Source organism: Euleptes europaea, chromosome 18 (assembly GCF_029931775.1).
Source record: "Euleptes europaea isolate rEulEur1 chromosome 18, rEulEur1.hap1, whole genome shotgun sequence".
In the NCBI taxonomy this organism is placed as follows: Eukaryota; Metazoa; Chordata; class Lepidosauria; order Squamata; family Sphaerodactylidae; genus Euleptes; species Euleptes europaea.
The window spans coordinates 29,917,310-29,945,061 of NC_079329.1; the positions used below are offsets into that span (position 1 = coordinate 29,917,310).

The 27,752-nt window shown below is 47.7% G+C and overlaps 1 protein-coding gene across 1 annotated transcript; it reads right to left on the reverse strand.

The window, feature by feature from the left end:
* Window positions 1–2,929: 2,929 nt before the first annotated feature.
* On the reverse strand, window positions 2,930–27,075 carry P3H4 (prolyl 3-hydroxylase family member 4 (inactive)). The gene is made up of 8 exons (XM_056863442.1): window positions 26,599–27,075; window positions 14,282–14,431; window positions 12,271–12,442; window positions 11,182–11,310; window positions 9,352–9,497; window positions 7,396–7,479; window positions 3,458–3,596; window positions 2,930–2,958 (listed from the first exon to the last, which is right to left on the reverse strand). Exons 1-8 carry the CDS (start codon window positions 27,073–27,075, stop codon window positions 2,945–2,947), a joined length of 1,311 nt encoding a protein of 436 aa, XP_056719420.1. The 3' UTR covers window positions 2,930–2,944.
* Between the last annotated feature and the right edge of the window lie 677 nt (window positions 27,076–27,752).

Sequence of the window (27,752 nt, forward strand, 5' to 3'; positions counted from 1 at the left end):
TCAAGGGTGACACCTAGGGGAGATTTCGGAGATCATGTAGCGATGAAGAAAATGGCAGGTTCTCTGTGAAAACGGCATTTTGGATCTGGTCGAAATCAATGCATTGGAGCACAGATAGGTATTTCTGAGCACCCACCTTTCGCTTGTTCGTGACAATTCTGCAGTTCACCAAAAGCACAAGGAATTTTTCTTCCTCTCTTCTCCCCTTCCCAATTTCTTGAGAAAGCTGCACGGTTGCATTTAGCTCTTCTATCCCACCTGCAGCCCCAAATGATTGAGTGGGCACATATTTATTTTTTTGGTTGTATCAACGCTCATGTCCTACTGCTTAACAAGAAGCAAGAACTTAGAAGCTGCTTCTGTGATCTAAATTTATGTTTCTACAGCATCAGAAAAACGTTAAGAGTCTTGATAGGGAAGCATTACCTTTCCCTCTCAACTGCCAATGCTGCACAGAAGAATTGCTGCATACTGTGGGTAAAAAGCCCTTTTCCTCGGTCTAGACAAACTGTTTGTAAAATAGAGCTCCAGAAGGAGCACATTTGCCCATGTGGCGAGCTTTCCATGGTCATTTGTGGGCCCCAAGCTCTGGTGTAAGGCAAATTTTGCAGGTTTTCTTGTTGTTGATCAGAACCTGGAGGCTATATTTTTATATCAATGTACTTAATCACAATTTGCAAAACTCCTCTTCCTTCTAGGATGTAATAAAACCGGACGTCTACTTCAAAAAGAAGGCCAACACAGAGCCTGTATAATCAAATACGCAACCTCCTTCAAGTGCCATAACTCAGTTCCATGAAGAAAGACCCAACCATCTATATATTTTACTGCACTCTTCTACAAGATCACAGCAGTATATATAGCCTCCCCACACCAGATTTTGTCGTCACAATGAATCCTGTCAGGTAGACTGAACCAATGGCCTTAGACTGGAATAACTTGGCATAGGATACCACGGTCAACAACTTAATAGTTTCATGTGTGAACTGCATGTATTGAGAAGTACATTCGAAGCAGTTAGAAAATCTTTGGCAACAGTCTTTTACCTGCTTTGTTTCATCCACACAGATCTTTTGATGTGGCATTTAAGAGTCTATGTGCCAACTTGTCCTTAAGATGCTCATGGATGAGCATCTTAAGGACAAACGTGTCTCACGACAGTCTTTGCCCTATCAACTATACCTCCAGAGTTTTGATCTCAGCTACTGGAAATCCTACGCACAGAAGATACCAAGGCAGAATTTCAAAATGTAAAAAGCAAAAGGCCCCAGAAAACTCAGATACGGAGGATATGAAACATGGAAACAGGTCTTCCATATGTAGTCGGCATGCTTTACAGCAATTGGTTTTGGCAGATGGTTGCTTATAACTTAAAGGTCAAGGCCCTTAGTTTCCAAATATTGTCAAAGGCATTCACGGTCAGAGTTCATTGGTTCTTGTAGGTAATCCGGGCTGTCCTTCAGTGTTACTCCTCTGAAGATGCCTGCCACAGATGCTGGTGAAACGTCAGGAAAGAAAATACCAAGACCACGGTCACACAGCCCGGATAACCTACAAGAACCCTTAGTTTCCGTTGATTGGTGGTGGTGGAAAGCGCCCTCAAGTTACAGCTGACTGACGGTGACCCTGTAGGGTTTTCTAGACAAGAGACATTCAGAGGAGGTTTGCCATTGCCTGCCTCCATGTCGCGACACTAATATTCCTTGGAGGTCTCCCATCCAAATACTAGCCAGGGCCAACCCTGCTTAGCTTCCGAAATCTGATGAGATTGGGTTATCCAGGTCAGGGCCTGTTTCAATAACCCCTGAAGTAATGCTAATAAATTATGATGTGACATCTCTCAGTAAAACAAAATTTAGTATTATGTGCACTTTTAAAAGCCCGTAGGTTTTTGGAAGGAGACTTCAAATCCTAACAAACCAGAATGGCTGGATAACTCGAAGGACTATTTAAGCATGATTAGACAGATTTACTTGGTGAAATCTAATGGTTTAGTGTGTTTGGATGAATGGAAGCAAATCATCCCACAACTGGAAAATGTTTAGTAGGAATTGGGTATTCATAACCAACAGATGCTGCGATTAATACAATGCAAATAACCATCTGTGAAATAATACAAGTGTAAATGTGCAAATAAAAAAAGGGGGGGAGAAAAACAATAAGGCAGCAGTAAAACAACTAGGAGGTATTTTATTAAAACCGAGCTAACATTTTTCTTTTAAAAACTCTGTACAAAGAAAACCAAAAAATTAAATTAACCAAAAAAAAAAAAAAATTACGAAGGAAGCACTATGAGAATTAAAAAGGCACTTGACAACCCGTTCGAACGTACCTATTATTCCCTTCAAGAACCAGGTCGGGAAGAAGCCCGTACCTATCAAGGAACCTGTCGGAACCAGAGCAAAGCATGCTGGGAGTCTGGTTCCGGACAGGAAAGGCTTTGGGGCAAGGGTGTATGGCTTATATTTGGACCCATGGAGTGTCAGTGGCACAGCGAATCCAGTTGTATAGCTCACCGCTGCTTGTGCGGGTGTCGACGTGGCTGGCCAAAGTCACTATTTGAGACCACGCTGACTGAGCGGAGGTGAAATCCAGAAGCCACCGTATGGAGGTTTGTTTCCAAGACTGCTCACGGGGCAATTCTAGAAGTGAAGCACCATGGGGCATTCAAACTGCATTTCTCGGCAGTGCCCAACCAGTCCGATCTGGGGTGGAATTAAAGGTTCTAGGCAGGAAGAGGGGGTGAAACTGGATCTTCCCCAGCCTTGCTGGGGCATGAGCATAAGAAAGGCCTGAAGGGAGAGGTTCCCCCAAGGCAAGAAACGTGAGGGGACATTGCGAGGGGATCATCCGCCGGCTCCAGATACGCCCACAACTGCAACCTTGGCGGGCAAAAAGAATTGGGATGATCCCTCACTGGCTGATGATGTGAGGACCGTGCCACTCACTCGGCCTTCTCTGTGAACAAAAAACGTCAGGCGTTAAAAGAAGATTTCCACCCCGCCCTGCCAGCCACCACACAAAGACCAGATGCGGAAGGTTGCTGGATGCTGTTGACATACTCCGAGGAAGCCATGCCACCCCGTTCCTCTCTTACCGCTGCCCCTCCAGGATCCATGCAACATGCGCGCCACAGTCCACCTCCAAGCCTCAGAACGTGGCAAAGGGAAGGGTGGGGGTGGCATGACCGTGCACGGGTGGGGACCTGGAAGAAAGCCCCCGACACCCGAGGGGAGCCACAGCGATTCTCAAACTCCTGTGTAATCGCTTTCCCGAACTGCCAGAAGCCAAGCTGAGCACCTACAGATGGGCGGACGCACAGACAGACACATCCACACGGATGAAGGAGGAGCACATGGGGGAGAGGGAAGCCATGCGACAGGAAGGGAGTCCTGGAGGAGGGGGCAAAAACAGGGCCGAGCTATGCAGGCCAACCCTCCATCTTGCCCTCAGTGACCTTCATCCGCTCTGTCGCCCTTGGATCGTGGCTCCTGCCACCACTGGGCCAGAAACCCTTCTTCGTAGTCGCCGAACCCCTCGAACTCTGCATCGGACAGCGACTCAGAATCCATCTCCTCGTCATCGCCCACCTCCGCCTGAGGCGAGAAAAAAGAGTCAATCACAACAGAAATTCACAGGCAAGTGCTGTGTATTATTTTGATGGCTGGTATGCACTACAAAGGAGCCCCGTGGCGCAGAGTAATGAGCTGCAGTACTGCAGTCCAAGCTCTGCTCACGACCTGAGTTTGATCCTGACGGAAGTCGGTTTCAGGTAGTTGACTCAGGGTTGACTCAGCCTTCCATCCTTCCGAGGTCGGTCAAATGAGTAAAGGGAAGATGGCTAGGGAAATCACTGGCAAACCACCCCGTAAACAAAGGCTGCCTTGGAAACGTCGGGATGTGACGTCACCCCATGGGTCAGGAATGACTCGGTGCTTGCACAGGGGACCTTTACCTTTTCATGCACTACAAAGGTGTGAGTGTGGGGTGGGTGGGGGTGGTAGCAGGCACAGAATTCAGTGCCAAAAGGAAAAAAGAAAGAAACCCAGAATTTTCTAGCCTTGTGGCTATGAAATGATAGAAGTCTATAAAATTATGCATGGTATGGAGAGAGTGGACAGGGAGAAGCTTTTCTCCCTCTCTCGTAATACTAGAACATGGGGATCATCTGCTGAAGCTGGAGGATGAGAGATTCAAAACCAACACTTATTTTTTCACACAACGCATAGTTAAATTGTGGAACTCCCTGCCCCAGGATGTGGGGATGGCAGCCAACTTGGAAGACTTTAAGAGGGGAGTGGACATGTTCATGGAGGAGAAGGCTATTCATGGCTACTAGTTAGAATGGATACTAGTCATGATGCATGCCTATTCTCTCCAGGATCAGAGGAGCATTCCTCTTATATTACGTGCTGTGGCACACAGGGAGGACAATGCTGCTGCAGTTGTCTTGTTTGTGGGCTTCCTAGAGGCCCCTGGTTGGCCACTGTGTGAACAGGCTGCTGGACTTGATGGGCCTTGGTCTGATCCAGCGTTGCTTTTCTTATGTTCTTTAAAACAGCCCGCACAATGTCAAACGAAGTCTCAGAAAGTGAGGGGGTGGGTGGAAAGCCAAGCAGGACCTCTAGCAATGATTTATAACCCAAGTTATCAACAAATCAAGGCAGCTAACCATATTTTTACAATTGTTACTGGGTTCTATGCTGTCCTTCAATTAAATAGCAAAACAAACCATCTGCTCAAACCTGAGGCGCTGCAGCACCCGATGACTAAGAACACTACTTTTGAAGCCCTGGAGCACAGCAATTCCACGCTATTATAGGTGAGGATTCCCTGATTGTTTATCCCAAACCCAGTCTATAGCATCCAGGTACCTTCACTGTTCATTTCACACATCTGGTGAAGTAGGCAACTGGCACAATACGTTTTTTTCATTCTGAGGGTTCTGCGGGACCTTGGCTTCCTATGACAATGACTCTTTTGGAATAATTTAAATCAGTGCCTGTTTTGTGAAATGCTTATTGTCTGAATACCTGGAATGTCAGACTGGAAGGTAGCCTTAGGGGAAGGAGTACCACAAAACCAGAAGGGCAGTACTGAAGTATTGAAAAAGAAGAGTAGGTTTTTATACCCAGCTTTTCAGTACACTAAGGCGTCTCAAAGCGGCTTACAATCACCTTCTCCTCCCCACCCCAGAACAGGTACCTTGTGAGGTAGGCGGGGCTGAGAGAGTTCTGAGAGAACTGTGACTGACCCAAGGGCACCCAGCTGGCTTCATGTGGAGGAGGAGGAAGAAGAGTTGGTTTTTATATGCCAACTTTCTCTGCCTTTTAAGGAAAATTAAACCAGCTTACAATCTCCTTCCCTTCCTCTCTCTACAACAGACACCCTGTGAGGTAGGTGGGGCTGAGAGAGTTTGGAGAGAACTGTGACTACCACAAGGTCACCCAGCTGGCTTCATGTGTAGAAGTGGGGAAACCAACAGGGTTCTCCAGATTAGAGTCCACTGCTCTTAACCACTGCACCACACTGGCTCCAAATTAGACTCTGACGCTCTTAACCGCTACGCCCCACTGGCTCTCCATGAGTTTTGTATTCAACATGATTTTGCATGGTCAGAAGGTGGGATCCAAACCAGGGCCTCATGGGCACTCGGACTGCACCTTTGCAAATGAAGTGCGCATGTGACACATTTTCTTTCCATGCGTCAGAGTACTGTGCCAAGGGAGAAACTTAAGTACTTCTGGGGATATGTAGAGAGCCAGTGTGGTGTAGTTTAGCCTCGCAGGTTTGATTCCCCCACTCTGCCATGCAAGCTTGCTGGATGACCAAGGCCCAGTCGGACACTGTCATCCTAACTACCTCATGGGGTTGTTGTGAGGATAAAATGGAGGAGAAGAGAATGTTTTATTCTACTTTGGTCCCCTACTGGGGAGAAAGGTAGGATATAAATGAAGAAAATAAATAAGTGTGGCAGCAGAGTATCAATAAGGCCAATGCAACACACAAAGTGGAAGGAGGTGGTAGAGTCCCATGGGGGCGAGTAAAATGGACGGTACCACTTCAGTCTACATACGGAGGAGTGTAGCAAGAAGGGTTATAATTTCTCACCCTTCCATTTTCCTATTGACGTGTGTGTGTGTTAAGTGCCGTCAAGTCGCTTCCGACTCATGGTGACCCTATGAATGAAAGTCCTCCAAAATGTCCTATCTTTGACAGCCTTGCTCAGATCTTGCAAACTGAGGGCTGTGGCTTCCTTTATTGAGTCAATCCATCTTTTGTTGGGTCTTCCTCTTTTCCTCCTGCCCTCAACTTTGCTTAGTATGACTATCTTTTCCAGTGATTCTTGTCTTCTCATAATGTGACCAAAATACGATAGCCTCAGTTTAGTCCTTTTAGCTTCTAGAGTCCGTTCAGGCTTAATTTGATCTATAACCCACTGATTTGTGTGTTTTTTTGGCAGTCCATCGTATCCGGAACACTCTCCTCCAACACCACATTTCAAAGGAATCTACTTTCTTCCTATCAGCTTTCTTCAATGTCCAGCTTTCACACCCATACATAGTAATAGGGAATACGATGGCATGAATTAACTTAATCTTGGTGGCCAATGACACATCCTTACACTTGAGAATCTTTTCTAGCTCCTTCATGGCTGCCCTTCCCAGGCTCAATCTCCTTCTGATTTCTTGGCTGCAGTCTCCCTTTTGGTTGCTGATGGAGCCAAGGATATTCCTATTGATATGGTGTGCTTTTTCAAGCATGGGGCGGGGTGGGGGGAGTCCCCCCCCATGAGATTTATTTATTTAATTTAAATTCATGAAGAACTTGCCTGTCCTGCCTTATCTCCTCAAACTCATGGGTGATCCCCACCTCCCACAGCCGGGAGTGAGGTACTCCATTCTACCATTTCAGGATTCTTTTGCTGCATATGCAGAACAGGCTACATTATGCTAAGTGAAGGATATCTAAATGTGCGGGGGTGAGGAATGAGGAAGATCTTGCCAGCAGCAGCTGAGTTCCACTTGGGCTAAGGGTATATAAAGCAGGGTTGTGGTTATAGGCACGCACCCCTGGGCATGAAGCAAAGGCCCCTTGGCCTGTGGCTCACAGCAAGTGTCTTTGGGCGAACCAGGGACTGAATCCCAACCAGCTCCAAGGCATAAGTTCTGTTTAGAGTCCCAAAGCAAGGCTGATTATCCTATTTCTACTTCACCTGTCCTCTCAGAAGCAACAGGGGGTTTGCCATTTTACCCTCAGCAATGACACTCAGTGGGTGGTTCGGCTGAGAAACACTGACATCACCCAAGCAGCTTCATGGATGAACAGGGGAACAGTAACCTGATTTCCCCTGGTTCTCCCCCGTCCCCATGTCCTCTGACCCCCTCACCTCACCTCATCATCTGACTGGAGGTACTGCCCGGCAAACTCCAAGAGCTTTTTCTGTGCGGATGTCTGGTTGTGATACTGCGAAGCCTCCTAGAGAGAGGAGGGAAGATGCAAAGAAGACACAAGGTACACAACGCATAGTTAAATTGTGGAACTCCCTGCCCCAGGATGTGGTGATGGCTGCCAACTTGGAAGGCTTTAAGAGGGGAGTGGACATGTTCATGGAGGAGAGGGCTATCCATGGCTACTAGTCAAAATGGATACTAGTCATGATGCATACCTATTCTCTCCAGGATCAGAGGAGCAGGCCTATTAGATTAGGTGCTGTGGAACACAGGCAGGATAATGCTGCTGCAGTCGTCTTGTTTGTGGGCTTTCTAGAGGCCCCTGGTTGGCCACTGTGTGGTCAGACTGCTGGACTTGCTGGGCCTTGGCCTGATCCAGCAGGGCCTTTCTTATGCTATGTTGTTAGCCTGAGACTGTATCAATGCTAGCTGGGAAGGGAGACGTTACCTGCCAAGATGACCTCGGCTGCAGGCCTTGCATGCTGGGACTAACCACTGGGTTGGACTAACCCCTGGGATAGAATACCTTTGGCCCTCACTGCCCTCCAAAGCCACCTGGATGTGCAAAGCCTTTGGCTTCCAGTGGCCATGCTTCAGGCTCAAAACCTGATGAAGCTGTTGTGCAGGAATGACACACAACTCCGGTACACATCCTTGTGTGATCCCCCCTCCCGAGCAAGTCTTTAATCCTGCACTGCAGCTCAGCATGTGGAAGCAGGTGCCCTTTGGACACCCAGGTGGTTTCTAGGTGCGGAAATCAAGAGGCCTTTGGCTTAACCCTTTAACTCTCATCCCCCCTTTTGCAGGTATTCGAAGTCTGAGCTTGCCAGATGCCAAAAGGGGCAGGAAATCAGGAACATGTGAGCCAGCTGAACAAGACCCGGGGCCAAACATCTGCCTCTCCCCTTTTTGAAGGTCTCTGAGGTTTGACCTTGCCAGAGGCACAAGCCAAAGGGCTCTTCGTCCCTGATTTTCAGCCTGTGGCCCTGTGGAAGCTGCGCCTGCATAATCAGCTCCAGCACACGGTGACCTTAGAACTCATCTCCTGCTTCAAGAGTTCCCCGGGGGGCTTTTTAATAAAGGGAACAAGGGCCACAGTGGTCTTCTGTACAATTTTACATCATTGCGTAGTGTACAAATATTACACTGTTTCCCTAATGTAGTAAGCCAGTTTTGTACCATTGTTTGTTGCATACTGTTTTATTGCATACAGGCCACAACTTCAGTGCGCGACGCTAATTTTGAAATCCTGTTTGGTTGCACTGTTGATTGCGCATATACTGCTTTGACTGCATTTTTTAAACTGCATACTCTGCCTTGGTGAGAAAGGTGGACTATAAGTGAAGGAACTAAATACACAAATAAAATCTTCATTTACCGGTAAATTGGTTTTCCCCCCCGGTATTATGCATGTTGTTTGGGTCCTGACCTCAGTGGCCCAGACTAGCCCAATCTCATCAGACCTCAGAAGCTAAGCTGAACTCAAAAGCTCATACACTGTTATGCGCCATTTGGTTGGTCCTAATAAAAGGCATTGTGCATACAGTTTCCTGTGTTTATGGATTTTACGTTGGGACCCACGCAGCTGCTAGCAAGGGCTTTTCTGCATGCTCATTTTCCTCACTTGTAAGTTCCTGTTTCAATGGGGGAGGGGGAAGAGTTCTGATCCACACATGTTTTGCTCCCTCTAGTGGTCGATTTGACATCCAACAAGTTTACATCCAGCAGAAAATCCTGCAGTTTAAAATCTGCAGGCAGATGTGCCAAACATAAACTTGTGTGATACCGAATCGGCCACTAGAGGAACAGAAACCCCACCCCAAAGAAACAGGAACTTACAAGTGAGGGAAAAGCCCAACTTCTTTCTAACCAAGCCAGCCCTCGCTCCCATGCTCACCGGCCGTGGGTTGAAGTCTTCCTCTTCCAGGTGCCAGCGCTCACGGTAGAAGCGATAATAGACCAGGTTCTGCTGCATGACCTCATCTCCGGGGTCGAAGAGCATGTAGCTGGCCACACTCTGAACTGCGTTCTTGATGTCATTCACTATGCAAAGAACAATACCCTAAATTAGTGGGACTTGGGTGACTTGCACACAGTGAGAGGTTGTCTTGATGCCTCTGCGGCAACAAAAATCCCAAAGAGAGACATTATAAGCAGCATGGGTAGGACATCTGGGCAAATTAAGACCTATGCCAGGGTTGCCCAACTATCTACCTACTAAATTTTTATTCTTTTCCTTCAGTGAGTGCAGGGTGGTGTGTATGGGCCTCTATTTTATCCTCACAACAACCCCTGAGAGGTTGGTTAGACTAACAATGAGCGTGACTACCCAAGGGGTGTGTTTCATTGCTGAACTGGGATCTGAACCTGGATCTCCCGGGCCCAAGCCCAACACTCTGCTATGTCACACTGACGCCAGCCCCTGGCCAAATCTGCCCCCGCCCCCAGCAATTTTGGTCAGTGCCAAATTTTTGTCTATATGCCGTAAATTGTTTTGTTCAGCTTCCCTTGTATGTTAAAATACACAAAATCCCACCTCTACTTCATTTTGGAAAAGCAAAGGGTTGGTGTAGTGGTTATGAGTGGTGGTTTGGAGTGGTGAATTCTGATCTGGAGAACTGGGTTCGATTCCCCACTCCTCCACATGAGCAGCAGAGGCTAATCTGGTGAACTGGATTGGTTTCCCCACTCCTACACACGAAGCCAGCTTGGATGACCTTGGGATAGTCACAGCTCTTGTAGAGCTCTCTCAGCCCCACCTACCTCACAGGGTGTCTGTTGTGGGGAGGGGAAGGGAAGGTGATTGTAAGCCGGTTTGATTCTTCCTTAAGTGGCAGAGAAAGTTGGCATATAAAAACCGACTTTTCTTCTTACTGTCAATCTGTTTCATGGAAGATAGTCATTCCTCAGCTGTCCTCACAATCAATGGCCTTTGCAAGGAATTCGGCGGGATTGTTGCTGGTTTCTGTATTTCCAGTGTGTGGACAAAAAGCGCACCCCCAAAATGGCTCATGCCAGAGAACAGGCTCTACCCTGACTCCAGCAATACAGTTTTGTGCCTACATGCATTTCACAGAGGATGCTTGTATGATCATGTTGTGACATCACAGCCTGAAAAATCTGCTTTCAGCCTTTTTAATTTTTGTAACATCCAGCCTGATGAAGATTTCTGAGGAACTGGAAAGCACACACAATGCTTTGTGTCAATTTAGATAGTATTACACAGATTTTGTTCTTGCTTTTTGGATTTTTGCGTGAACTAATATGCCTGTTTACAAACTTTATTCTTCCATACCACCCAATACGCTCTGCATTTGTAAAGCTTTTATACAATGTTTATTTACAGAGCCAGGGAGGAGATTAGCATCCAGAAAATACGGTGGACTCCAAAACATTGGGGCATTCCTACTTTTAAGGTAAGCAAAGCAGGCACAGTTGCATAACTCGCTCTCAATAGCTACACTTATGATTTTACAACAGGATGGCCAAGTGGAACCTCCATGTGCAGAGGCAGTATACCTATAAATACCAGATACTGGGAATAAACAACATCTTATAGAGGCGTGAAATTTGGGCAATGCTGCCATTGGGTATGGGGTATTGGATGAAGGCCTGCCCCACGCCTCCCTGAACAAGAGGATTTGGTAACAACCCCTCTGCTAAGCAAGAGCGGACAGGCCTGAACCCCCAACTGTGTCCCCAGATCAGCCCTCTCCCACGGACTCACACTTGTAATACGCAAACTGAAGGTAGTGATACATTGTGGCTACAAACTTCTCCACAAAGTAGCCACCTACGTTTGGGGTCAGGTCAGCCTCACAATCCACTTTGCATTGTAGGACTTCGACAAAGTGATCTGGATGGGGGGGGGGGCAGAGGGAGAAAAGAACAGACGTTTAAACGTAAATAAATACCGGCCTCAAATCTCTCCTGATTTCTTTGGAATCCTGACTGCGCTTTCCCATGTGTCCCCCCCACCATGCAATTTCCAGGACCTTTCTGGGTTTGCATCCAGAGGCTCCCATTTAATCTAGCCTTTTAAAGGACCAAAATTACTGGCTCCTTTCTAAAAAGGGGACTTGAAGGCTTGATAAAGCCTGCCTTCTGATTTGGAGGCTCTGTTTTCTAACCCAGAGATTATCTGCAAGGCCAACAGTGTGATCCTAAACAGAGTTACACCCTTCTAAGTCCATTGACTTCAATGGACTCAGAAGGGGGCACCTCTGCTCAGGATTGTGCTGCAAGTAACCTGCAAGGAATTTCTCTTTTGCCTGCCTCGGAGGCCCAGAACTAGTCTGCATCTGCATCCACTGAACAGAACATCTGCATATTTAAAAATAATACAGTGCTTCTGCAGCTTCTCTCCCAACTTCCCCCTACTTTTAATGTTTAATGGGGAGGGGCTGTGGCTCAGTGGTGGAACATCTGCTTGGCATGCAGAATGTCTCAGGTTCAATCCCCGGCATCTCCAGTTAAAGGGACTAGGGCAAGTAGGTGATGTGAAAGACCTCTGCCTGAGACCCTGGAGAGCTGCTGCCGGTCTGAGTAGACAATACTGAGTTTGATGGACCAAGGGTCTGATTCAGTATAAGGCAGCTTCATGTGTTCATGTGTTAATGTTGCAGTGTTAAGAGATGGTTTTAACAGGCAAACCATTTTTTAAATAGAAGTTTCTCCTCTCCTCCCCCGATCCTATATACTTTGATCCATGAAAATCCTGTCCCTACTAGAAACACTTAAGAAGAGTTCCAAAGAGAGCCCGCATTTGTTTCTGCCCTTACCTGCAATGGCTGCCCATTCCCCCCCTTGCCCTTACCTGCAATGGCTGGATAGAAATCCTTAAAGTCGCGGACCTCGTAGCTGCCTTCACAGCCAGCCAGGCAGTTCTCGTAAACCTTGTAGTACTCGGCTAATGCATGCTCCATGTCTGCGATGCTGCTCCGGAAATCCCCGCTGTTGTACAGCTTCACAGCTCGCACAAAAACTGTCTGCAGGCCAGAAAGGTCACAGGTCAGGCTCAACGAAAGAAGTCCTGCCCCCTCAAGCTCAGCTGTCCCCCCACTTCAGAGTTCTAACAGGGGTCCAACCAGAAGTTCCATCGACTGCTCTATCTTAATCCTATCGGCTACATGTTTACCTTGCACTTCCTCCAAGAACCTCAGGACAGCATACGTGTTTATCCTAAAGTTAGGTTAGGCTCAGAGAGTATGGCTGGTCCAACATCATGGTGTGGTATAGTGGTTAAGAGCGGTGGTTTGGAGTGGTGGACTCTAATCTGGAGAACCACTTCCCCACATGAACAGTGGATGCTAATCTGGCGAACCGGGTTGGTTTCCCCACTTTTACACATAAAGCCAGCTGGGTGACCTTGGGCTAGTCACGGCTCTCTTAGAGCGCTCTCAGTCCCACCTCCCTCACAGGGGGTCTGTTGTGGGAAGGTGCTTGTAAGCTGGTTTGATTCTTCCTTAAGTGGTAGAGAAAGTCGGCGTATAAAAACCAACTCTTCTTCATCATCATGCAGTGAGCTCTCATGAATTTGAACCCGGGTCTCCCATTTCTTAGTCCAACACTCTCACCAATATATCACACTGGTGCAGAATTCCAGAATTCCTAAGGAAGGTATGTCTGTTCCTTCTGGCTAGTGTGCAGCACCCAGAAGTCAGGGTTGTCCAGTTTTAGAAAACAAATGATGTATTTTTGGCTACATATGTTAGCAGTGACCTAAAGAGCCTCTCTCCACAACCATGAAGGCCCCTGTCCTGGCATTCTAATATCCATTCTTGGAATGACCTCTGTGGCGTGAGCAAGGGTGTGTAGAGCCAGATCTTGAAACTGCTGCGACATGGAGCAAGTCCTGTTTCCTTCATAATTTGCTAGTTTGGTGGGTTTTGCCCAAGAGACAGCCGTGCAGAGTGCCGACTGGCCGGCAGCTTCGGTCTTTTCTCAGAGCGGGCATGCATTTTACAAACGGACTGTTTAAGCATGGTGCAAACATCCGGGCGTTTATTTGTTCATTCGGCACCTCGTTTGTTTTTTAAAGCACGACCCATTTGCAAAACTGCTCTGAGCGAGAGGAGGGATTACCGCCACCTGCCAATCATGCTCCACACAGCCAGCCGCCAGCCAATCAGCATTCTGCATAACTAGATTTGCTGCAGAAATCAACAGAACCATTTCCCTTCTGCTCAGTCCTAGCGGCGAATGCACACATCTGTCAAAGATGCAGAGAATGTGCTTCCAGAATGCAGTGGCTGCTGTTTTCCCTGTGAATACCCCAAGTCTCCTGTCTGTTATTTACTAAGAGAGAACATTAATTCTCCCCTGAAGAGCACTTCTGGGATGGAGGGATAAATCGTCTTCCATGACATGTTAAAGAATATTGCAGCTTTTGAGGTTGCCACTTTTGGGGGTCTGTTATTCGGGGCAGTGCTCTTTTTGGACTACAGAGGAGCGATGCAGCCAACAGACAGAGCGTAGGCTGCTGACCCAGCACACGGCAACCCCTTGCTTTCAAGCTTCCGGGCCCGTCAAGATTCCTGGCTGTGGTCTCGGTGGAAAGTGCTGTAAAGTCACCACCGACTTAGGGCAATCCCTCATAAGGTTTTCAAGACAAGAGAGGTAGTTTGCCATTGGCTGACTCTCCGTGGCAACCCTGGATCTCTACGATGGTCCCCCTTCCAAGTACTAACCACGGCCGACCCTGCTTAGCTTCCAAGCTCTGATGAGATCGGGCTAGTCTGGGCCAACCGCACTCTTGCGCTATCACAACCTGTAACAACTCTCCCACCCCCACCCCATATTCTGAATCCCCACCTTCCCCCATTCACCTCATATGGTTGCGCTTCCAGGTCCACAAGGTACTCGTCCACATCCACCATAGTTTTGTAGTAATTCAAGTACCTCCGAGTCACCTCATGCTTGGGATTCTTCTGCAGGAAAGTGTGAGCCGCGGATACGGCTTTCTCAATCTTATTTGCCTGAGAAAAATACAACAAACAAACAAATAAATGAGGAATCACCCTACAGCAGAAGGGTCTACACCCGGCCTGCTTGGGATCCCATTCTCCAATTCCCAGTTATGGGATCACATTCCCCTCCCAAAGTCACGCACAAGGGGCTGGTATATTAGCTAGTTGAAGCCTTTATTCTGTTAAAGAGAAAATAGTATTTCTGCTATCAGATGTTGACGACCATCACATCTGACGCATAAACCATGGCACTATAGGCCCTGGCAGCTAAGAAAATAAGGGCCAAGTCTTCTAGAGCAGTTACGTAAAAGAAGAAGATTTGGTTTTTATATGCTGACTTTCTCTATCACTTAAGGGAGAATCAAACCAGCTTACAATCACCTTTCCCTTCCCCTCCCCTATGAGGCAGGTGCGGGTGGGAGAGCTCTGAGAGAGCTGTGACTAGCCCAAGGTCACCTAGTTGACGTCATGTGGAAGAGTGGGGAAACCAACCTGGCTCACCAGATTAGCCTCCGCAGCTCATGTGGAGGAGTGGGGAATCAAACTCGGTTCTCCAGATCAGAGTCCAATGCTCTAAACCAACGCTCTTAACCACTACACCACGTTGGCTCTGATATTGTTTGCGGTTGTTGTTTGTATTGTTTTATTGAAATTAATTATTTTAAGGTTGTTTATATTATTGTAATTCCAATTTTATAGCCTGACATTTATTAAGTATATTTATGTTATAATGTGTTATATTTGATGATGTTGTTTTGTAATGGCCTATGGCCCTGTACAAATAAATTCATTGATTCATTCATTGATTCATTCATTGATTCATTCGTTCACAAGGGGTTGGATCTAGTGCACAATTTCCACACTTATGCAAGAGGAAATACAAGAAAAAGACTGTGGGAGCTGCTTGTGCTAAGTCAAACTTACTGTATCCCCACTTCTGTTTCTGGTGCACAAGATCTGGTACAACTAATCTCTGGACACTTTAATATATAAGTAGAAAGCGCTGGGTGTTGCACAAGATCCTGTGGAAGCGGACCCACACAAAAGTCCATTTATGTTTCGGTTTGTGCATCACCAGATCCAAACCATGGTTTATGCGTCAGATGTGATTCAACATGGAAGGATGCACTCCCAAACTGTGCGACATGAAAGGGGCCGGATGATTGCATATATGAACTTATGTGCAAGTATGTGAATAAGCCTGTTCAATACAGTAGTTAGAAGGTTGGACCTGGTTCAGTGAGATCTGGATTCAAATCCCCACTCAGCCATGAAGCTTGCCAGGTGTTGTGGGTCAGCCTGCTGAAACTTCCTCAGATGAAGAGGAAATAGAGGGAGAAGGCAGGGTGAGAACAGAGGAGGAGCAGCAACAGACTGAAGTCAGTGAAAAGAGAAAGGAGCAGTCACAGGCAGCGGAGGAGTAGTCACAGGCAGCAGAGGAGCAGTCACAGGCAGAGGATGCCTCACAGGGTTTGCAGTCTTCCAGCTCACGGGACCCAGCTGAGCCGGAGGCCCAGCCACAGTCAACGTCACCAAAAGGTTCACCAAAGCCGCTGGAACAGAGGTGCAGAAGTGTCAGAGCAGAGATACAAAGCAGGCGACGAAGTGCAAGGCTACAGGCCCAGTGTAGATCACTAGCTGACAGTAGTAATGAGGCTGATACACTCCACCAGGCTGGGAATGCAGGAACGGCCTAATGGACAATCGCTGGTCTGCGTTAAGATAAGGGCCTATTTAAGAGGGCAATGAGACAGGCCCCTTGTGGGAGCAATCTCGCCGCACCCACTCTGTGTTATTGGCTGTGTGCTTGTTTCTCTCTGGATTCCTACTTTGACCTCAGAACCGAACCAGACTCTGGCCTTGGATTGACACTCCGTACTGACGCCCTGGACTTGTACTTGTACCTGAACAACACAGTGCTCGATCTTGGACTGGTTCCCTGACTTTGCTGCCTGTCTCTGGCCCTTGTATCTGCTGGGTGACGATAGGCCAGTTCCTGTCCCTCAGCCCATACAACCTCACAGGGCTGTTGTAAAGATGAAATGGGGAAAGTAAATACTATGTAGGCTATTCTGAGCTATTTGGAGAAAGGATAGGATACCGGCATGCTGGTTAGATAAATATATGTCTGTACATGCCGCGTTTTACAAGAACGTCTGCATGTGGGGCATGAGGGGAATGCACCACCCTAATAAGACCTGCCAAGTCAGGCTTCTTTGCACCAAATTCAGCAATACCAGGAAATTCTCCTGTACAGCCTTCCCCTCTGATATGAACGGGACCCGGACAAGGCTTATGCGGGAATAAATGTTGTTAGTCTTTAAAGTGCCACTGGACTCCTGTTTTGTTTTGCTGCTACAAACTAACATAGATACCTCCATCTGAATGTACTGGCTAAGTTCAGACAACCCTCCAAATTTCCTTTTTAGACATAGCCGCAGTTGGCCATGACGTATGAATCTGCAAACTGCCGGGAATCCTGAGCTTGCACAGTGAAATCAGATACTGTAGTTTGGCCTGAAACAGGATTCCCAGACTGGAGGAAAAGCACTAAGCATGGTTTAATGTTTTAGTCATTGCAGCAGGAAAAAGGAAGTTGAAAGCAAAACCGTGTACAAGGAGGAAGGAGCATGCCCACCTGTGGCTTGCTGCTCATCCTTCATACTGGAGCTACTGAAACATCCTTTTGGAGGACTGTCTGAGCCAAGTGACCTTAACCGCAGACAGACATTTACTCAGAGGGAAGCTATTCCAATGATCTGGCTTTTGCATTGCTGATTTCTGTTCTATTAAACTGCAAGTTCCTGAATCAGCACATATCTCCAGCGCCAGCCGTTCCTTTGCACACTGTCTTAGGAGTACTGGAAAAAAACAGTCTCTGTAGACCTTTACATTCATCAAAGATTCTCTAATGCCTACTGCTCTTCCATTCCCTCCATGGTGTTAATTGCCAGGACTCTGGCATGGACAGCTCACCTCTGCTGCTCCGGGGAAAAACCCGAAAACAACATTTTTGGGACATGGGAGAGCACAGGGGAAGGAAGCCTCCTCCCAGATTACTTCCTTGAGCTCTCCTTTAGACCGTTCACTGGCCCTGAGGATATGCATCGACATTTTTAAGCCTGTGTCCGCTTGAGGAACAAACAAGTCTAGCAAGCTCTAACCTCACATTTTCAAAACTTACCTCTGCAATACTTCCTAGTGCATGAATATTTGAGAGCAATGAAGTCTGGAAACTTCCTCTCCTTTTACAAAGGTCTTTTATGCATGGCTGTTTCACTCGTCGTCACCCCTCTGATGACTTTGGGTCTTTGTTTTGATTGCGCATGCCGTTTCCGACCGACAGAGGTCGCCTCACTCTCCCCGTTTCCCCGCATTTTCAAATTCGAGATAAAACAGCAAGCTTTTGAGCCCACCAGGACTCTTCATCAGTCTGGATGTTACAACATTTAAATAAAGACCAATGTTCTTTAAAAAGAGATTATTTCTATTGGCTGTTTATATTGGGCTTTTATGGCTTGGCTTTTCAAGGTCCAATTACAACCACATGCTGGTCAATATTAGTTGATAAATCAAAGACGAGAAGACTGGAATATGATTCAGTGAAGACTCCACCCTGCCTGCCCTTTTGCAGTGGCTCTTTCTGTACTTGATCCTAATTTTAAAATGTTTTAGCATCCAGAGTCCTGGCGTGCTCAAAAGCTTGCACAACGTATTTGGTTGGTCCAGGCTAGCCTGATCTTGTCAGATCTTGGAAACTAAGCAGGGTCAGCCCTGGTTAATATTTAGATGGGAGACACTCAAGGAATACCAGGGTCACCACTCGGAGGCAGGCAATGGCAAACCACCTCTGAATGTCTCTTGCCTTGAAAACCCTACAGGGTCTCTGTAAGTGGGCTATGACTTGACAGCAAATTTAAAATTAAAATAAAAGGTATTTCCCTGACCTGGATGGCCCAGGCTAGCCTGATCTTGTCAGATCTCAGAAGCTAAACAGGGTTGGCCCTGGTTAGTACTTGGATGGGAGACCACCAAGGAAGTCCAGGGTCACTATGCAGAGGCAGTCAATGGCCAACCACCTCTGAATGTCACTTGCCTTAAAAACCCTGTGGGGTCTCCATAAGTCCGCTGCAACTTGACAGCACCTTCCACCACCAATAAAAGGTATTACATGGATTTTGCTCTCATTTTGGGATTTTGCTTCTACCAAAACGGCTGTACAACTTTGCCCCCCTCTTTGTTAGCCACCCAAAGCAATTTGGTAGACATAGTGGAATTTGAAGCAATAATTTAAAAGACGTGATTAGTGTACTTAGGAAGAAATATCCCTGCCCCTGAAATATAAAAGCAATACTGCAGGAGGTCTGCTTCTGAGCGTGTACAGATAGCATTTTCCTTCTCTCTGAGCAATCACTTTTTAATAGACATGCCTAAAACAGACTAGGATAGAATGCACAAGTCCCTTTAAAGGAGGAGGAGGAGGAGGAGAAGAGTTGGTTTTTATATGCTGACTTTCTCTACCACTTAAGGGCGACTCAAACAGGCTTACAATCACTTTCCCCTCCCCACAACAGATACCCTGGGAGGTAGGTGAGGCTGAGAGAGTTCTAACAGAGCTGTAACTTGCTCAAGGTCCCCCAGCTGGCTTCGTGTGTAGGAGTGGGGAAACCAACCGGGTTCGCCAGATTAGCCTCCGACGTTCATGTGGAGGAGTGGGGAAACCAACCCGGTTCACCAGATCAGAGTCCACCGCTCCAAACCACCGCTCTTAACCAGTACACCACGCTGGCTCTATAAGAGACAATCCCCCCCCACCCCCCCACCCCATACACACACACATCGCTGGGTTTAGGATTTGGGCTTCCTGACCAGAGAATGTAGCATTCATGCACTTTTAAGCCTATCAGTGCATCTGCTTTTTAGAAATTAACCACTGACTGTAGATGCTCATGAAATTCCAGAGTCTCCCTGCTTCTGGGTAACAGGACCCAGGTCTACTCTGTAGCATCTGTTTCCAGCGCCACAGCTGGATCTTTATACATAAGGAGTCCTTTTAAAATGCAGGAGAGGAGAACGATATTATGATGCTTTGGGTCCCCATTAGGGAGAAAGGCAGGGTATAAATGGTCAATAAAGGAGTACATTTTCTTTCACCACTAAGTAACCACAGCCAGACCACATACCAGCGCCCCCAGGTAAGAATACAGACATGGGATGCTTTTTGTTTAGAACTTGACCTTCACTCGGTTTGGACTGCTTGGCAACTAACTGCCCTATTTCTATGTTGTTGTTTTTCAAAAAGCCTATGTAGACTAAATCACTGTACAGGTAAATTCACAAAAATGTGATGGCTGAAATGGGCAGGTTTCAGAAGCCAGGAAGCAAGAGAAAGGGCTTGACTTTTCCTCCAGCTTTGGGGGGGAGAGAGAGAATGTGTGCGTGCATGCATGAATTTGGGTGGGAGAGACTGGAAGTCAATGCAACCAGTAGCCACATAGAGGTTACTTTATTTACTTCCTGTGATGCTGCAATATTGCTCCGTGGCAAGATGCTTGTAGGGTTGACAGGTCCTGTCCCGTCCCTGGCCACTGGCAGGGGATGTTTTTTGTGTGTGCCAGAAGCAGGTTGGGAAACTCCTGGAGAATTGAGGATGGAGCCTGGGGGAAGACAGACACCTCAGTGGGGTACACTGCCATAGAGTCCGACTTCCAAAGTAGCCATTTTCTCCAGGAGAACTGATCCCCGTAATCTGGAGCTGAGTTGTAATTCCAGGGGATCCCCAGGTTCCAGCTGGAAGCTGGCATCCCCCGATTCTTGCCTTTGCCGTTCAGACCGGCTCGTGCGCAAGATGCTGTTTGGAGCAACTTTCTGCCCCCCCCCCAAAAAAAAACTCTGCGGCAATCCCCACCCCTCTACTCCATATCTCTCTTTCACTTTTACACCCAGAGCCTTTACAAGCTTCTGAGTCTCCGCAAAACAGAGGCAGCCTGCCAAGGAAGAACGGGAGGCGAAGAAGCGAACGGGGTCTCAGAGCAACTGGGGCCGCCTCCGTCTGCCTGGGAAGGCAGGAGTCCGGATGCCGGAGACGTGGCACTAGAGCGCCTCTGGGACAGGAGGAATGGGGGGGGGGAACCTGCCTCATTGGTGAAGGAGGTGGGGAAGTCAGAGGGGGAGGAGAGATGCTGCTGCTGACCAAGGCCCGGTTTGCTCATCTGTAAACCCTGCGGGTGGAGGCTCAGGTTTAAAGGGCGAGAGCCCTGCAAAACGGAAGGCGGTTAGAGCGCGAAGAAAACGGCACACAAAGAAGAAAACGGGGTGTTGTCCGCTGGAAAATGGAGCATCACTGGATGCGAGAACGACACGGACGGGAAAATCCCAGCTTGAGTGGGAGGAGGCTGGGGCTCAGTGGTAGAGCCTCTGCTTGGCACGCAGACGGCCCCAGGTTCAATCCCCGGCATCTCCAGTTAAAGGAACCAGGCAAGGAGGTGATGTGAAAGACCCCTGCCTGAGACCCTGGAGAGCTGCTGCCGGTCTGAGTAGACACTACTGACTCTGATGGACCAAGGGTCTGGTTCAGTATAAGGCAGCTTCATGAATGGCAGAGGCTGCTTCATATAGCACAATGGTGTAATGATTACCGCGCATGTGTGTGTGTGTGTGTGTAGACCCAATGAAGCTCAGGTTCAAATACCCACTTGTCATGAAACTTTCTGGGTAAGCTTGGGCCAGTCATTCACTCTCAGCCTAACCTACCTCACAGGGTTGTTGTGGGGATAAAAAAGGTAAAGGTCCCCTGTGCAAGCACCGGGTCATTTCTGAAGGATGGAAGGCTGAGTCATTCCTTTGGGATCGAACTCAGGTCGTGAGCAGAGCTTTGGACTGCAGTACTGCCGCTTACCATTCTGCGCCACGGGGAGGGCCACGCTATTCTGATCTCCTTGGAAGAAAGGCAAGATAAAATTCCTCAAATACAAAAAGGATTTCTTGCATGGGAGTTCACAAAACCCACAAATTCACCCCTGTGGATTGTTACACAGGACAGTCTTACAGGTAGGTGTTTGCTGAATGAACAAAGCCAAAATCTCCAGCGCAAGATTGCCAGACGAGATGTTTCGTTTGGGAAGGGGCATGGATTTTGTGAGGCTTTTGAGCCCCACATGGAGAATGAATTGTGGAATGCTGAGATCCCAGCAACTGAAAGGGCCAGGGCTGATTCTGGCTCACGGCAATTTTGGCTCCCGATGATAGAAGCTGTAATGCTCAAACTGGTGATCGGCCCCAAGCAGGAAAGAAAAGAGAAAGAGAGAAAGAGAGAAAGAGAGAAAGAGAGAAAGAGAGAAAGAGAGAAAGAGAGAAAGAAAGAAAGAAAGAAAGAAAGAAAGACTTGCCACATCTCAGTTACCAGGTTAGAAGTAAGACGACGCTTTCACTCAGGCGATAAAGCAGGACAATTCGAGCACATTGCTTTGCGGACACATGAAACCCATTTGAGAATACACGAAGCTGCTTTATGCTAAATCAGACCACTGGTCCATCAAGGTCAATATTATCTACTCTGACTGGTAACGGCCCTCTGAGGTCTTATGTATAGGGCTTTCACTTCACTTATTAGTTGGCCCTTTTAAACGGGAGATGCCGAGGACTGAACATGGGAACGTCTGCATACCAGGCAGATGCCCTGCCACTAGGGATGCCTGCTCCAGGTTAGGAAATGCCTGGAGATTTTAGGGGTGGAGCCTGAGGAGGGCGGGGTTTGGGGAAGGGAGGGACTTCCTTGGGGTATAATGCCTGAGTCCACTTTCTAAGGCGGCTATTTTCTCCAGGCGAACTGATCTCTGTTGCCTAGAGATCAGTTGTAATAGCCGGAGATCTCCAGCCACCACCTGGAGGTTGGCAACCCTACCTAACACTGAGCTATGGCCCCTGCCCAAGAAGAAATCAAGGCTACCCAGTGGGGGAGGGACACATGCTGTGATTATTACAAACTATGTCCTGGAAAGGAAATGTACATGTGATACACATGTGGGATTATTCTCTCTACTGATTTGATGCGACTGACCATTGTTTGATGCATTATGTAGTAAAAAGGTGTACAAAGAAGAAAAGTTCTGCATCTTTCTACAAGCAGAGTCAAGATATTGCCTGTACAGAAGTGCTTTCTCCGTGGGAAGTTTTTAAGATGGGAAGGGCCCCCTGATATATATGAGGGGGAGCAAGAAACACAAACACATGAGTCTCCCATATACGGAATCAGACCATTGGTCCCTCAAGGTCAGTATTGTCTCCTGCTAGTGTCTCTCCAGGGTCTCAGGGAGAAATCTTCCCCATCGCCTACTACCTGGTCCTTTTATCTGCAGGTGCCAGGGTTGGAACCTGGGACCTTCTGCATGCCAAACCGATGCTTTACCACTCAGCCACAGCCCCTCCTGGAAGCACGGCTTTAGCGTTCTACAGACCACTCTGGGCCCCAGTGCAAGGAAGACCCAGAAACGTTGAGCTTGGAAACTGGCCCAGTGATCATTGGAAGTCATAAGATTTTGTTGGTTTGCTTTTTGGTCCTTTGAGGCACTGAAGGGGATTTGGCACAGAGGCAAAACACCTCTGGTTGACAGATGCTGGGAAACCGTCAGCAGGGGAGGTGCTGTGGCCAGTGGGCCCTACAGGGACCTGCAGGCCACTGTGAAAAAACAGGATGCTGGACCAGACGGACCACTGGCCCGATCAAGCAGGGCGACTCTGACGTTCTACGGTAGGACCTTTCAAAAATCCATCCCCGTGTTCAGCGCTTACTTCCTAGAACAAGAGATGGTGGTGGAAAGTGCTGTCAAGTCGCAGTCAGCTTATGATGACCCCGTAGAGTTTTCGAGGCAAGAGACAAGCAGAGGTGGTTTGCCATTGCCTGCGTCTGCATAGTGACCTTGGTATTTCTTAGTAGTCTCCCACCCAAGTACTAGCCAGGGCAGACCCTGCTTAGAAGAAGAGTTGGTTTTTATATGCCGACTTTTTCTACCACTTAAGGCGGAATCAAACCGGCTTACAATCCCCTCCCCCTCCCCACCACAAACACCCTGTGAGGTAGGTGGGGCTGAGAGAGTTCTTAAGAGAAGTGTGACTAGCCCAAGGTCACCCAGCTGGCTTCAGGTGGAGGAGTGAGGAATCGACTGAACTCTGGGAGGGGAGGGGCTGTGGCTCAGTGGTAGAGCATCGGCTTGGTATGCAGAAGGTCCCAGGTTCGATCCCAGTTAAAGGGACTAGGCAGGTAAGTGATGTGAAAGACCTTTCTCTGCCTGAGACCCTGGAGAGCCGCTGCGGTCTGAGTCGCCAATACTGACTTTGATGGACCGAGGGTCTGGTTCAGTATAAGGCAGCTTCATGTGTTCATGTGTGTTCACGTGAACCCAGTTCACCAGATTAGCCTCCGGTGCTCATGTGGAGGAGTGGGGAATCAAACCTGCTTCTCCAGATCAGAGTCCACCCCTCCAAACCACTGCTAATAAGCGTGCTGGTTCTCAAGCCACTGCACTGGCTTAGCTTCTGAGATCTGATAAGAGCAGGTTAGCCTGGGCCATCAATGTCAGGGCAATACCTTTTTATTTATTTTATTGTGTTATGGGATGGACTTACGGCAACTCTGTAGGGTTTTCAAGGCAAGAGATGTTCAGAGCTGGTTTGCCATCACCTGCCTCTGCATAGAGACCCTGGTAGCCCTTGGCGGTCCCCCATCCAAATACTAACCAGGGCCGACCCTGCTTAGCTTCCAAGATCTGGCAAGGGTGGAACTAGGGCGTTGCAAAGAGATGCTAAGGCTGAATCCCGGTTGAAATTACGCCCAGCCTTTGGCCTATACCAGTTGCTGGGATTCTGGGGCCCTGAGCAAAACCCCAGGAAGGGGCCCCAGAAGAATTGCCACCCCCACACTTCCTCAAAACCTCTTTTGTTGGGCCCAAGGGGCAACCCTTGCCTGATGTGAGGAGGGTGGGAGCCATTGCCGGAAGCGGGCAGCCCGAGCCTTGAACAGCGTGGGCAGACATCACTGCAAATGTTGGAGAGCCCCTTCAACGGAGGGCATTGGCGTTAGCTCGACTCAATTCCTTTCCATCTAAGGTTCTATATGGAAGATTCACCAAAAATTCCCTTTAACAAGAGACTATGTCTGTGCGGAATGGGCCAGCCAGATTCCCTACAACACATTATCTTAGATTGCCGTCTGTATGACGAACCCCGCAAAACATTTATACTACCTTTCATCAGCAAACTGATGGCCCCCCTACAGAACAAACATATGGCAATTTTTGCTGAATGATTCTGCGACTGATGTTACGGCGAAGATGGTGGAGTTTTTGGTGGAAGCTGTTAAGGTTAAGATTCAAACCTAATTTTAATTTGATATGTAACATATATGAAACATCTATTTATTTCTGACTTTGTGACCATAACTATTATACCAATAAAGGTCGGTCTGTCTATCACTGCAAATGGGCCACCCCAAGCCCCAGACAGGACTGGTGTGAGCGACCACAGCGGAAGCCTGCTCTTTTGCTTCTTTCCCCAATCTGTCAGAGGGACAGGGCTGTGGGCAGTCAGGTGCCCCCTGGCACAGGGCAGCTGCCCCATTGGCCAAGACCATCCCTGGCCTACATGCTTCAAAATCCGCTGCACTAGAACTATCCACGATTATGAAGAAGAAGAGTCGGTTTTTAATATGCCGACTTTCTCCACCACTCAAACCGGCTTACAGTCACCTTCCCTTCCTCTCCCCACAACAGACACCCTGTGAGGTAGGTGGGACTGAGAGAGCTCTAAGGGAGCTGTGACTAGCCCAAGGTCACCCAACTGGCTTCGTGTGTAGGGGTGGGGAAACCAACCGGTTCACCAGATTAGCGTCCACTGCTCATGTGGAGGAGTGGGGAGTCAAGCCCGGTTCTCCAGATTAGACTCCACCGCCACAAACCACCGCTCTTAACCACTACAACACGCTGGCTCTCACCACAACAACCAGATCTGAGGGGATCGGACTAGATCAGGCTGCACAGCAACTTCCAGTGAAGCAAAAGCGAGCTCAGCCTTTAAGGACGCCACCAAGCCTCCCCCGCAGAACAACACAGGAGTCCCGGGGGCACCTTAAAGAAGAACAATACTGATTCCAGCATCACAGAATCATAGAGTTGGAAGGGACAACCAGGGTCATCTAGTCCAACCCCCCTGCACAATGCAGGAAACTCAATGATCCCCACTTCATCCCATGCTAGCGGAGTGGCTCTGCACAGGATGGCGCGGCCGCACAGTCTGGGGGGGGGCGCCCCTCTCTCTCTCTCTCTCTCTCTATATATATATATATATATACACACACACATACACACACACACACACACACATATACACACACATATATACATATACACACACACACACATATATACACATATATACATATACATATATTCACACACACACATATATTTATATATATTATAATATATATAAATATATATTATTATATTATAATATATTATAATATATATTATATTATATATATATACTATAATATATAATATATATAATTATATATTACAATATATAATTATATATATATAATTTTTTATTTTTATAACATAAAATAAAACAATAATAAAAGAAAATATAAAAGAAAATACAAAAGAGTATCAATGAAATAATCTACATTAATACAATCTAAATTTAAAAAAAAATAGAACGTTCAAAGAACCCCTTTGCCCCTCCACCCACCATAAAAAGAAGTGACCCATCTCCGGACTCCCGAAGAAGTTTCTAAACAGTGTTAAAGATATCACTATTAACAATAATATAATATTATAATATAAAGAATAATATAAAGAATAAAGAATAACAAAGAATATATTATAATATAAAGAATAATATAAAGAATAAAGAATAACAAAGAATATATTATAATATAAAGAATATAAAGAATAAAGATTAATAAAGAATATATTATAATATAAAGAATAATATAAAGAATAATAAAGAATATTTTACAAGATAAAGAATAATATAAAGAATAAAGAATAATAAAGAATATATTATAATATAAAGAATAATATAAAGAATAAAGAATAATAAAGAATATTTTACAAGATAAAGAATAAAGCATAATATAAAGCATAATATAAAGAATAAAGAACAGATATGCAACTCGCCTTGTAGAGCGCGTAGTGCAGGTACAGGTAAGGGGTGCGCCGCTGGAAGTCGCGCAGGGTCTCGGCCGGCGGGTAGCGCAGCTGGAAGGCGGGCAGGCCGCGCTTGCAGCGCCGCAGGCAGGAGGCGCGCCGCAGGACGCGCCCGAAGACCTCCAGCTCGGCCAGCGCCTCGTCCGGCTCTCCGGCGGCCGGCTCCCCCAGCCGGGGCTCCCCCGGCGCCTCGCCAGCCCCGCCGGCGCACTCGCGGTGGCAGTGCGCCTCGCTGTCGCGCAGCAGGCGGTGGAGGCGCAGGCTGGCCTCCAGGGCGCGGGCGCTCTCCTGCCAGCCCTCGCCCTCGTACTGCTCCAGCGCGTAGGCGTAGGCGCGCTGCAGCGGCAGCAGCTCGGCCGCCGGGAAGCCGCGGAAGCTGTACTTCTCGTACTGCGCGCCGGCCAGGGCGGCCAGCAGCAGCAGCAGCCCCCGGCTTCGCCCCTCCATGCCCGCCCCGCCGCCAGCTGCCGCGGCTCCTCCTGCTCCGGAGCCGCTCCGAGGCCCATCGGGAGGCTCCGGGAAGCAGGGGGGGAGGGAGGCGGGGGGCAGGCCCCGGTGGATCCCGCGGGGTCTTAGCGCGGCCGGCGGGCCGGGGGAGCGACCCCGGCCTCTTGGGGCGAGGTTTTGCATTGGATTTGCCACTCTCTAGATGTACATTTCCCCCCTCTGAATTCTCAAAACTCTGCAGGGAGGCTTATTGTTGGGTTTTGAGAATGTGGATGGGGGGAAAGTGCATCTAGAGAGTGGCAACTCCAAGGCAAAACCTTCCATGGATAAATGTTGACCCAACATTTATTCGTGGAAGGTTTTGCATTGGGTTTGCCACTCTTTAGATGCACTTCCCCCCCATCCATATTCTCAAAACTCAACAATAAGCCACCATGCAGACTTTTGAGAATTCAGAGGGGGAAAATGTGCATCTATCGAGTGGCAAATCCAAGGTAAAACCTTCCATGAATAATCATTCATTTATTCATGGAAGGTTTTGCCTTGGAGTTGCCACTTTTTAGATGCACTTTCCCCCCATCCATATTCTCAAAACTCAACAATAAGCTGCCATGCAGACTTTTGAGAATTCAGAGGGGGAAAATGTGCATCTTTGACAGCCTTGCTCAGGTCTTGCA

Bases quoted from the DNA above. Each gene is read 5' to 3' on its own strand.
- P3H4 (XM_056863442.1), bottom strand. From the start codon at position 27,075: ATGGAGGGGCGAAGCCGGGGGCTGCTGCTGCTGCTGGCCGCCCTGGCC. The intron at 14,432-26,598 runs GCGAGTTGCATA...TATTTTTCTCAG, and splicing joins TGCACTACGCGCTCTACAAG to GCAAATAAGATTGAGAAAGC. The intron at 9,498-11,181 runs GTGAGTCCGTGG...TTCTTTGCATAG, and splicing joins TCAGTTTGCGTATTACAAGT to TGAATGACATCAAGAACGCA.